This window comes from Falco rusticolus, chromosome 13, assembly GCF_015220075.1.
Source record: "Falco rusticolus isolate bFalRus1 chromosome 13, bFalRus1.pri, whole genome shotgun sequence".
Taxonomy (NCBI): Eukaryota; Metazoa; Chordata; class Aves; order Falconiformes; family Falconidae; genus Falco; species Falco rusticolus.
Genome location: NC_051199.1, coordinates 29,124,087 through 29,136,140, shown reverse-complemented (window position 1 = coordinate 29,136,140; position 12,054 = coordinate 29,124,087). Strand labels below are relative to the sequence as shown.

The 12,054-nt window shown below is 43.5% G+C and overlaps 1 protein-coding gene across 3 annotated transcripts in view; it reads right to left on the bottom strand.

Annotated features, from left to right (window-relative positions):
- The window catches only part of PLCH1 (phospholipase C eta 1), an 85,527-nt gene that overhangs the window by 60,278 nt on the left and 13,195 nt on the right, over positions 1–12,054 (bottom strand). For all 3 annotated transcript variants that reach the window (XM_037407155.1, XM_037407159.1, XM_037407156.1), the window contains exon 2: positions 10,527–10,644. In XM_037407155.1, the coding sequence (XP_037263052.1) occupies positions 10,527–10,605 (79 nt within the window). In that variant the 5' untranslated portion in view covers positions 10,606–10,644. The remainder of the gene's footprint in view (positions 1–10,526; positions 10,645–12,054) is intronic.

The window sequence follows — 12,054 nt, the reverse complement described above, 5'->3', positions numbered from 1 at the left end:
CTACATATATAATGCTTCGCATCTCTGATTTATTGCATTTTCTAATTGTTTCACTATTCAGCTGGCTTTTACACAGTGACATTTACATCAGCACACCAAAGGACTCCCCTGCTATATTCTCTAAGATTGTGACAGCAATAAGAGGACAGAATTTGTCTAGAGCACACTAGGAAAAAGTTACGTGGTAGACAGTGTGACTGAGAAGGGGGAAAAATAAAACAAAAAACACCCCTTTAGTTCTACATGCCTGTAGAACTTCAGTGAGATGGGAGACAAGAAACAAGCTGAGTTCACACATTTTGCTTACTGAGAAATCATTATTTCTTATCTGTGGCTAACACAAATAGTAAGACTTCCCATAGTCAGCACATCACTATAGATCGCAGCACACTGCAAGATATGTGTGGACTATATCTAGCAACCTATAAAATGAAACAACCCCCCAGGCCCACTGTAGGATTGTTCTTGGCTGCACTTGAAGTTTGTGCTTCTAATCAGGCTCTCAGCTGAGGATGCCACTCATGGCAGAAGCCATGCTCTGCAGAGAGAAGTGTCACTCATCCTCAGTTATAACAAGGGAAACGGGACAGCCACAACTTTACTGCACCAATGGGTTCACACTTCCATTCACAAGATTAATGGATGAAGTCTTCACTCTGAAGCCCCTAAAGAGTTATCAATACTTTTACATTCAAATGAGTTGATGTGTTATAGCTGCAATTCAAAAACAAAAAATAAACTTCACCACTCTGTAGTTTAATGCTCAATATATCAGATGCACTTGATAATGTAAGTGCACACTCCTATCGTTCCATTAATGAGAGGACCTATACACAAGCATCTTTAACACCAAAGCTGCTCTGTAAGAAACCTTGTCCAATCATCAATACATTCCTTATTATTTTGTCTTCTAAGTAAAGCTCATTTTAAAAACCAGAAGTGCTTGAATGCTGTATGGCTTTAGAAATTAGAGCATGCTGCATGGGTTAGCAAGAACATTAGAGTAGACATATGAAGACTTGTGTATAATTCAGAAGACATATGCCAAATGGTATGAAAATACTTGTAAGTTTATTCAACTTAAAAAAAAAAATAATCACCATGACAACTCTTCACTGACAAGCCAGGCTTTGCATTGAATCCCTAGCCCTGTCAGCATCAAATCTGAAACTGGTGCATCCTTGAAGACACACTACATCAGAGTTTGACTGTCTGCAAAGGGAAAAGTCAAAAGACAACTAGTTCACTTTATACCATCTGACACTACACCTACAACTTACTTAAGCAGTGGCCAAGTAACCCTCACATCTTCCAGTTTGCTTTGCTTTCACATGCATCCCCTGTTCTCAGAGGGACCACAGCACTCTGCGGAGCCACAGCACGCAAAGTTCTATCAAAGTCTCAGAGCTGATGGTGACAAGCAAGCTTTCCAAATATGAAATTGTTATTCTGTTATCTGCATTTGACTAACACCAATGATCACCATAACACAACTGTACATATTGTCAACAGTCCCTACTGTTTCCTAGGTATTGTGCAATCCCTAGATAAGGTTTGGCAGGAAAGGTAACAGACTCACTTGTATGCCTATTTTTCCTACTTACTCTTTCTTGGGAGACCTTTGCCAATGCCTTGCATGCTTAAAAGTCTGGGTTTTTTCAACCTTTTACACTGGTTTCAAGAAACACGTGAACTATCCTCCAACTCTCATCTCACCAATAGCTTTTAACAATTCCAGCTACAAAAGCACTAAAATGTATTTAAAAGATGTTCATTCACTCAAAATCCATCTCCCCCAGGCTAATATTATTTTCTAGCCTTCTTAATTTGCTGCTCAAAGAAAAAGTTCTGTTGTTGAACCACTGAAATTATTTTGAGTACCTCTGTACAGGTACAAAGTAGTATCAAAGCACTGTCCCTGTAATTTCACTAAAAAAAGGGGGATTTAAAGCTTTCTTGTAATATCTGTAAACTGTAGTTCTTCTCCTATGCATAGTTACAGATATGTTTTCATTTAAAATACACCATGGTTCAGCTCACAGCTTCTGGCTGAGATGGGGGAAGTGCGGCCTGTTTTGTGCAATGCCAGAGGGACAAAGTGGTGCTGGCTTGTCTTGGGGTATAATTGCCAAACCAACACCAATATTTTTAGCTCCCTGGAAGAAAAGATAGATTAAACCTGCCACCGAGGCACTCCCAGCTCATCCATGCAAGCAAATAGCCCACAGGATAACCCAGCAACATTCCCACAGCAAAACGGGTAACCAACAGGACAGACAGACAGCTGCAGGAATTGCTGTGCTCAGGCCTCTCCTCCCCAGGCAGCTCAAGTCTGTTGGGCCACAACAGCAGCTAATGAGTCCCTTGAAAAGCATGGAAGATACATGTATGCCATGTAAATCTGAACCGGTAATGTGAGGGTAAAAATCCTGCCTCATGCTTGCTGCGGATGGGATGCGGAAAGGCCCCACAGGGCTGTACCCACACCAGCTCACACAGGGGTCCCCTGCAAGGGCAGACAGCCCTGCGCTCAGCAGGGCTGAGTGACCACGGCCCAAGGTATCTGCTGGACAACTGGCTGTGGTGCAGCCCTGCCCGTGCCCTGAGACACTGGAGACTGCCTTCCCCGCTGGAGACTGCCTTCCCCGCCTCCCCCCGGCCCCAGCCTGGCAGCACCCGAACTTGCCAGTGGTATCAAGCAGCTGCTGCATCCCTATTCACAATTAAAGAAAAATGCATTACCAAAAGTGTCAGCCTTTGCCAAATTGCCAAAAATGAAAGTTTTTGAACAGTAAAAACCATACCTCACAAGGCTTAGATTACTGGACAGACACACAACAGTGCAAGTTCTACTGCAAAGTATTCATTTTCCAATAAACGAGAATATGATTTAACTAATAGTTTTGAAATTACAGTATCAGAAGAGTATTAGTTTTCTGGCTCATTGGTTTTTCCTTTTTCACTGTCAAAATCACTGGAAACTGGTACAAAGACTAATTCTGCTAAAGAATAAGAAAAGCTGATTAAATAATTTCTACCTCTTACAGTAAATAGATAATGAAATGACAACATCTCCATATTCATCATCCAGATTTAATCTTAGACCTAAACGTAATACAACCTCCTCGTGAAAAGTCAGCTAGCAATGAATAAAACTTTATATTGGCTGCATGAAAAACTTGTCATTTTTATCAGATTAAAGCTTTATCAACTCTACTCGTTTGTCATTAATGAAGACACGGTTCTTTGGAAAGCTGACAAATATACAAAAATGGAAAGGAAAAAACACTTGGCATTAGAACTGAACCACCTGATACACTGGCTTGAGACACATCCCACACGTGAAGCTCCTCAATTCAACAAAGGATGCATCTAGTGATAGTCAGAGGGTTCTTAAAGGTAGTTACACATTCAAAGCACTAAGATACAGTTTCTTCAGGCATTTTAAGTATTCTTTAATCTATGTGAACTTTAATAAATAAATTCTTTAATGCCCTTGCACATACACTTTCAGTTATATCTGGTTGTCTCAAGGAATGAATTGTGATCATTGTGCTACCTAAATCAGGATATAAACCAAAATATAAATTACTGCACTATTAATTTGTCCTGCTTTCCATGCATCATTATAAAACTTAAACTGAAGCTGACTATTAAGATATAAGCCTACATGTGGCACCTTCAGCACTGTAGCCTCAAGCATAGGGCTTGCATGAGGCTTCAGCAGAACCAATTATAAAGCACTGTCCATCAGCAAACATCAAACCTAACACATACATGCAATTCAGCAAAGATTTAATATTGTTCCCTCAAAAGTCTTGTGCTCTAAATAACCCAAATAGACCATTTTACTGCATAACAAGTAAAACATAATGCATTTTATGTTCCCATTCATGTGGCACAAGTTTAAGATCACTGAAGCAAAAAAATCCTAAAAACTTGCACAGAAGCTCAGCTCCGCAGACTGAAACGAATGGAAGAACACTGCAATAACACCTGCCATAAGCAATCTCTTATGAAGCTGTCCAAAACTTGTTGTGTAACAGCAGTAGGTGTTCATCTGTCTATATATATTACATATATATATATATATAAAATAAAGGTGGTATACAATCGCATCCATTACATTTGGGAAATCTTCGAGATGATCTCTTAAAATAAGCAATTGCCTTGGACTAAGTCTCTCTCTCTCACTCTCCCCCTCCCTCCCCCATCTCGCCCCCAATTTGGGATGTATACAAGGCAATTTGCAAGAACCTTTTGAAAGATGAGATGGATATTCCTGAAACAAGAGACACTAAATGCACATGCAGGAATCCAGATCAGCAGTCAGCAATTTCCCTCGCAAGTTTGCTAGTGGCTGGGACAGACAGCTCACTGTACATTGTCAAATGGCAAAATAATTACTAAAATATATAATTTACTTAGTGCCAGCTCAAGACCAATGTTTGAGTGGCCTATCTCAAAGTGCCATTTGAAGTGGAAGTGCCAATATTCATGGCAGCGCTGTGCCAAAGCTGCGCTGCAGTGGCTCAGGACCTTGATACTCAAGTGTAGAACGAAGTTCCCATTCCTGCTGCTTTCCCTTTCCCAGGGGCAGAAGAAAGTGTTATTATCACAGTGCTCACCCATTTCCTCAGTAAGGTGTTAGAAGACAGACGTTCAAAGCTACCAAAATGCCTAACATGACTTCAGTACCTGTCTACTTCACAGCCTTGGCCCTTGGTTCAGTACATCCAGTCAATGGTCTTTCCAAGGTGAAGTAACCAAGCAACCAAACCTGCTCCATGCATGACAGTCTGAGTGTGGCAAGACTGCATGAAATTACTGTTTCCCTTCAAGCAGAAGGTTTACACCAATCAACGTGAATTTTGGAGTTAATTCCCACAGATGGTCACAAGCATGAATGAATTCTGAAAAACTTTAGAAATAAAAATTTAGCAGATGTAAACTTAATAAACGTAGTTATCTAGGTGCATCTTCTAGCTGGGGAAGCACTTAATGTTGCTGACTGGCAGCACTGTGAGCGAGTGCCACAGCAAGGGTTATTACATACTCATTGCTTGCTTCCCCCACCCACCCACCCACTCTTTACATTTCTAGCCCCAAACATCTGCTAGGAAAGTAGATGGATGTTTGGTCTGAAAATACAGCCATTCCTACATTGTTATTGCCAGCAAACAAACCAAATATGATCCACAGCTTGAAAACCCTGAGAAAATTAAAAAAACCTTTTACCAAGCCTAAAGGCATGATGTACTTTGTGTTTTTGGCACTGTTTGCAACAGGAAGGAAAAGAAACTGGGTTCATCAAGTCCTCAAGGCTATTCTGAACATTATAATTGCTTATCTGCTCTATTCTACAGAAACTGCTAAAATAGCTTAAACCTAGATCTGTCTTGAGTTTGTTATTCTCTGTGTGCACACACACAGTGCTGTATCTCGCTGTTACTGAAGAAAACTGACATTTTTGCTTCTAGGCAGATAAGACTCCCTAGACTGCAAGCCACAGCAGCAGCCTCCACTTCTGTAACCAAAAATTTCAGACATAAACAGATCACAATTTTAATACCCTCCAAATGCAGCTATTAGCAGCTTTTCCTAATAAAAGTATGATAAATCCTTAAGCAATTTTGATATAGTACTCAGGCATTACACATATGAATGTTCAGTCATTAGTCAAAGATAACCCATTTAAGCACTGTAGAAAGGCACACAGTTGTGTATCAGTACTTGCCTAACAACACTCGTCTCAAAGCATCATTATAACGCAGTAGAGCGGCCTCATCTGTGTACAGCAGCATTTTCCAGAATGAAATGGAAACACTGCTGTTTGTATTTGCTGTTCACTGTACACAGGAATTGAATTGGGACCACTTAAATAGTTGTCCAGCCTTATATTCACATTAGTCAATATATTGCTTGCTACTAATTACATTTACAACTTCAGAGCAAGAGCACAGATAGGATGCTTTAACAACTTTTCCAAACCTTACCAATTTCCACCTCAAAGCACATTATTTTTTCCTGTGTCTATTTAGATACACGTGGACAATTTTCCATTTGCTCCTGTACCAACTTTCGCCATCAGTTCAAATAAGCCTTTTCTTCCCTATGGTTTCCCTTCACAATGCATGTATAGTCAGCAGTCACATCCCCTCTCAATCTCTGATTTTCCAAGCTAAACAAAACACATTCATCTCATTTCCACTTCTGTCGTCCTCTCTGCCTGTTCCAGAGCTCCCTTTGCTCGAATACTACTGACTAAAACTACATTAGGCTGGGCCGTGCAGCACTAACACCTTATCTCACTCCACAACACTCAAAATTGCATCTGCCATCACTAATGCATCACGTGAGCAAGGTGCTGTCCTCCTGTTGTTATCTTACATGCTTTGTCCTCTACCACCTCCTCGCCTACAGCTGATGGTCTCCCACATTGGAGCAGAAGCATTCACTGCTTGTCTTCTAAGCGACCTTCTTTGACATTCACACAGAGGCACCATGCACTCCAACAGGTTATACCTGCAGTGCTGCAGCCTCATTTGGGTCTTTCTGCTCTAAGTTGGGGGGTGTGGGGTGTTCTCCTTTGGTTGGTTTTGGGGTTTTTTTTGTGGTTTCTCTGTCCTTTTATTTTTTCTTACACAAAACGTTTAAATTATTGCAAATAAACACAGAGCTTCAGCATTCTTATTTATGCAGTCCACAAGAGTTTCTTACATTTAAACACCTCACCTGAAGGTGAACAAATGGAATACTATCTATTCAGGTTCTTAAAGCAATGCAGGTCCCAGAAGCGTATGAAGGAAACACCAGAGATAAACACAGTTGAGCAGCAAAGTTTATATTGTGTGCCTCTGTAGACACCTCTAGTCCTGAAATCTCTAGGGAGAAAGATGTTCCTGTGCTTTTTCAAATGATGCAGTGGGATATTTTTATCTGACTGGCTTGCACCTGAGGTGCAACAACTCTTCCAGATTACAGGTTCAATTACAGATAATAACCTGCCACTGTAACGTGACCTTCCAGGCAAGCCTGACACAACTGAATTAGTCCATTGCTCTGAAGGAAAGAGTGCAGTTTAGGTAATATGAGCAAGACTGAATTAACATGACATCCTACCAAGAGCAGTCAAGTCTCTATTGACACAGGTCTGGAAAGAGGTGGAGAGGCCAGAAGACAGAAATTAGAAACTAAAGAGAGAGAACTAATTACAAATCTTTTATTTAAATTGCATTTCCATAACTGTATTTCTGAGAGAACTTAAGAAAAGATAATTTGCATAAATAACTAATAAGATAAGTACGGACAGCTACTTTCAGAGCTGCTGAGACAAAATCAGCTATTTGCTGAGCATGTCACAGCTTCTTTCTGTTTAATGATTACAGAATATAAACATCCATAAATGTAAAAAAATAAGCTAATCAACAGCTCTGTGTGCTTTTTCCCTGAAAAGCCACACTCTTAATATCAGAATATAAAACTATAATAGTAATATTTACCAAAATATCATGAAAACACTACATAAGTTAGAATTAGTAGATACTAGAGCTGGACACATACAACCCAAACACTGAAGTGTCAGCAAATCACAAGGGGTTGGATCACAGTACCTTCCCTGCTAACAGACAGTACCCTTCCCATGTAGAGTTCACATTGGATTTTCTTTCCTAATTTCCCAGTGGTGTAAAATAAAAGTTCTAAACAAGTACAATTTCCTTATGTCTGGTAGAGAAAATATGGTCTCAGAGACAGGTAAGTCCCAGTTCGGTTGTTTGGCATTCACTTCGTCATGCAAATGCCAGAAGTTCACTGTTCAGTCCCACTTGGGTCCCTCTGAAAGAGGCAAGGAGGATGGGTGAATCATTAAGGAACGGAGGCAAGCACCCAAGCCCACTCACCCCCACCCACCCCACTACCCTTTGTCAGGACCTACAGCATGAGAAGGCTCACTGACAAAAAGCAAATCCTTAAAAAGCTCCATCAACTCTTTTATCTGCATCAGCATAGTCCCATAGGAAACCAACTTCTCCCAAGCATCAGGAGCAACATGCTAATTCCTAGGGACATTCACAAGTCTCCTTATGTCATGCTGTTGGGAACTGCCGCCTCTGTCACTGTCCAGCAGGGATGTCAGCTCCTTCCATCGACTTGGAGCAAAAGTAACTGTCACGGCAGTGTCTTGCTTAGGTTGGAGAAAAAAAATGGGAAGCCCTGAAGGGTTCTGCCAGGGAAAAATAATTAATCCTGTCTGGTCATGAAAGACAAATAAATTAAGCCATAGAAACTGTCTGGTTCCTGCTAATTATGTCTTCTACTTCAGATGATTATCAGTTTGCAGACTCATCACTCAATAGCTGTTCATGGGTTCTGGAATTTGTGTTAATGGATCATTATCCGTCCTTCGCACCATTAGCAAGATAAAGACATCACGCTGCTCAAAAAAAACCACCATCTCAAGTCACAGAGTATGGATCCGGCTTTTCTTTCACTTGGTCTGGAATAGCAAAACTGTAGCAGATATGCATCCAAAACATAGCTGCCCCAGTTACACATACATGCCAGAGAGCAGACTGCTGCCTGGAGAGAAGCACGATTAACGGGCACTAACCAAAACACTGCAAGAGTGCTCAGACTCAGCAAAGGGGGACCTGGGTGAAGACGTGGGAGACCACTCTCTCCTTCCACAGTGCCAAAGAGAGCTCAGAATGAACATAAGCCCACCAAAATCAGAGGGACCGCACGACTGTCCTGATAAATCCTAGAAGCGAATATCAGTTTCATTTGAGAAGCAGTACAGTTCTGCCTGGAGATGACAGGTTCACCAATGACAGATTTGTGAACCATCTTCCCTGCAATGCATGTCCCAAATGCAGTGCACAGATGAATTAATATGACAATGCCGCTGTCAGACTGACTTACAGAAAAGTTATTAACATTATTCTGGTGTCCCAAATAGAACTAGCAGTGCCTATGGGCAAGAAAAAGCACTACAGGGAAAAATGGTGGTGTCTCTGAACAGGCTTTCATTAAAAAGATGCACAAATTGACAGATGATTAATTCTCCCACTAACCATTAGCTTCATTGATGGTGGCATAATCACAGTGACAAAAACACAGATGCAGTCAGGTTTACAGTGAGTCACATCATAGTTCTGTAAGCTGCAAACTTCCCCAGCTTCTTGACAAATACAGTGAAAATGGAGATGTAGGCCCTCTAGGGAAAAAAAAAATTACCTTTGCTTTTGAAAAAGATGAGCATTTCTACCTTTAATTTATAGGCATTCCATTTTGCTGTTATAAGCAGTACTGTAAATCTACCCTGAAGTGACAGTTTTTAATCACTGACCTCAAAGGGAATAAGGAATACAAAATTTGGGCCTCTCAGAAACAGCATTAGAGAGTCACTCGCCCCATAGGACAGGCAGGGGTCCAGCTGCCTTGTGAGACTAGACCTGTAGGAGTCTGCTTCAGGCAGGAATGGCTCCCAAATCCTGGTGGTCCCTCACTCACTGCAGGAGCACGGGCTGACCTCAGCACTGCTCCTTACCCTATGCCAAAGGGTAAAGGTACCCTGCAAAGGGAGAGAAACCTGTGTGTAGAGTGCATGCACTCTCTAGTTAAATTTTAAGCATTCAAAATTAAATTCTGAAGTCTTTAATATCAAAATGTCTTCACAGTATTTCCCAATTTTGCTGTTGGAAGGATACTTCAAGAACTGAATGATCATAGCGTGTAATATAATGGCAAGAGACTAAGGTGTGAGGGGTTCATAGGGGACTAATGAGGAATCACTGTTAGGCATCTGTTTTGCACAAACGTCTCATCAATGCTTGGAGGTCAGGCTCTTTCTGACACTTTCAATTCCTCCTCGCTAGAAGCAGAAGGAATGCATACCTGCAGATTTCGCTGGAGTTCTAGAAATGCCTCAGGAGGCAACACTTAAATGTAAGGCAGCATCAGACCGTGCGAACACAATCAACCCATTTCACTGCAAAACACCGTCGCCATCCACACCCAGAGCAACTCTGCCCGCTGCTCTGCTCTTCTCCAGGCGCTAATGCTTTAGTTAGCGCTCGGGCTCAGTTCCCCTGAGCACCTGCCCGTCGGTGCCTCCACCCCGAGGGACGGGGAGGGGGCGCCGGGCCGCTCCACCTGCCCGCAGCCGCGGCGCGCCACCGGGACCCCGCACCGGCAGCACCGGGTACGCGGGGCGCTCCCGCAGCGCCCCCTGGCGTGCCCGCGCGGCAGCACCGGTAACCGGCCCGTGCTCCCCCAGCCGCCAGCACCGCGCTACGGGGGGCCGGCCCCGGGCACCCCACCCGCTGAGCAGCCGCCGCAGCGGGTCCCGGCCAGCCCGGCCTGCACACCCGCTCCCTGCCACCGTATGGCACAGGCACGGCCGCAGCAAGGCCGGCGCAGCACCAACCGCTAACTCACCCCAACAAGGTATACACAGAGATTTCAGTGGCCACTGACAGCAGGAAACACAAGAAGCCAAAAATATGAGAAAACCTGCAACTTACCATGAAATACACCATTGTCCGCTAGGAAGTGCCTGCAGTACTGCAGACAGCTTTTCTTATCCAGACTCCAGTAACTCATTGTAAGATGACTTTCTGCTCACCATCAAAAGCGGTGACCCTACAAAGTGAAACAGAAGATGGATAATCATGAGTTAATTTACAAGAAATGCACAACTACCGCAAGCACTATAAGGGTATTTATTTGTGCCCTTCATGCAAAATAGTTCACTAGCTTCATGCAAAGCATTACAACAAGCACAGTCCTTCACTTTCCAAATGTGCCCGTTTCCAAGGTCATGCAGGCGAAGGGTGCAGGCAGATCACTCAGACCGAGCTAGAGACGGACTGCCAGCAATGCTTACAACCAGCAAGTTTAAGACAGCTGAGGTGAGCCCACCCTACCCAGCAGTTGCTGCACCCGCGCCGGGTGCCTGTTGTTACTATCAAACCCCACAGCCCCTGCAGGCTATCACAGGGCCACGGAGAGATGATCAATTTAATCTATTTCATTAAGCTGCCCCATATTTAACAAGCTACAGACACATCAGACAGCACCACAAAACTGTAAAACCTCCCCAAGTAAAGGTTATTACAAGATGTGTATCAAAGGTAATTACTTCCTGATTTTGAGACCACAGAGCTGCATTGTGTGGACACAGAGCCCCCAAGCACTCCCCCTGCATCAGCACACCCTTGCCCTGGGCAAACATTCACCCATGGGGGCTCGAGATGAACGCTGCTGGGGACAGGCAGTTCAAGCAGCTCCTTTGAGGAGGTGCAGTTACATTACTGACGCAAAATTAGTGTCCTGCACCTGTAAGGGATCCAGGCTTTGCACAGGGAGAAGATACTCTCAGTTCAGAGCGCAAGTTCTACCAAGTACAGAAGCACAGGATAAATTGTCTATGTGCTTTACCATCTTTCCTGCCTGCCCTATGACCCCATTATACAGCTAAGCGCTGATGGGACCAAACAGCATGAGTGGGAGCAATACCCTTCCTGGCAAACACCACCAGCCGAGGACAGCCCAGAGCACAACCAGAGCCTGAACACTCCCCCCTTGATGGCTGCCTGAACCAAGCGTCTTTATCCGCAGGCACAAACAAGCCCACATTGCTGCACAAGAGGAAGACTGGGATTCATCCCTGAAGCACTGCACTCTTTTCAGAGGCAGATTGCAGAGAATTCCCCTGAGACCACAGCAGACAGCCAGCAACCCTTCCCTGCACAGGTCCGTGCTGGCCCCTGCCTTCCCTGCTCACCTGCCAGGGTTGAGGCTCCCAGCACTGGCACAGGATGAGTTTTGACTCCAATGCCAGCAGCATAAGAGACAAGCCCATCAAAGTATTCATGGCTAATTTGCCAGAGGTGCTATCACCAATAAGCACTGGAAATGGAGAGCAGTCTTTTTGGACACAGGCCCCAGAGTTCCACTGGAGCAAGCCCCCCGATAGCCAGTTTTTCTTGGATCCAGCCAATAATATTTATAAACCAGTTAAAAGGGAAATGCACAGCAAGCCAGCACAAA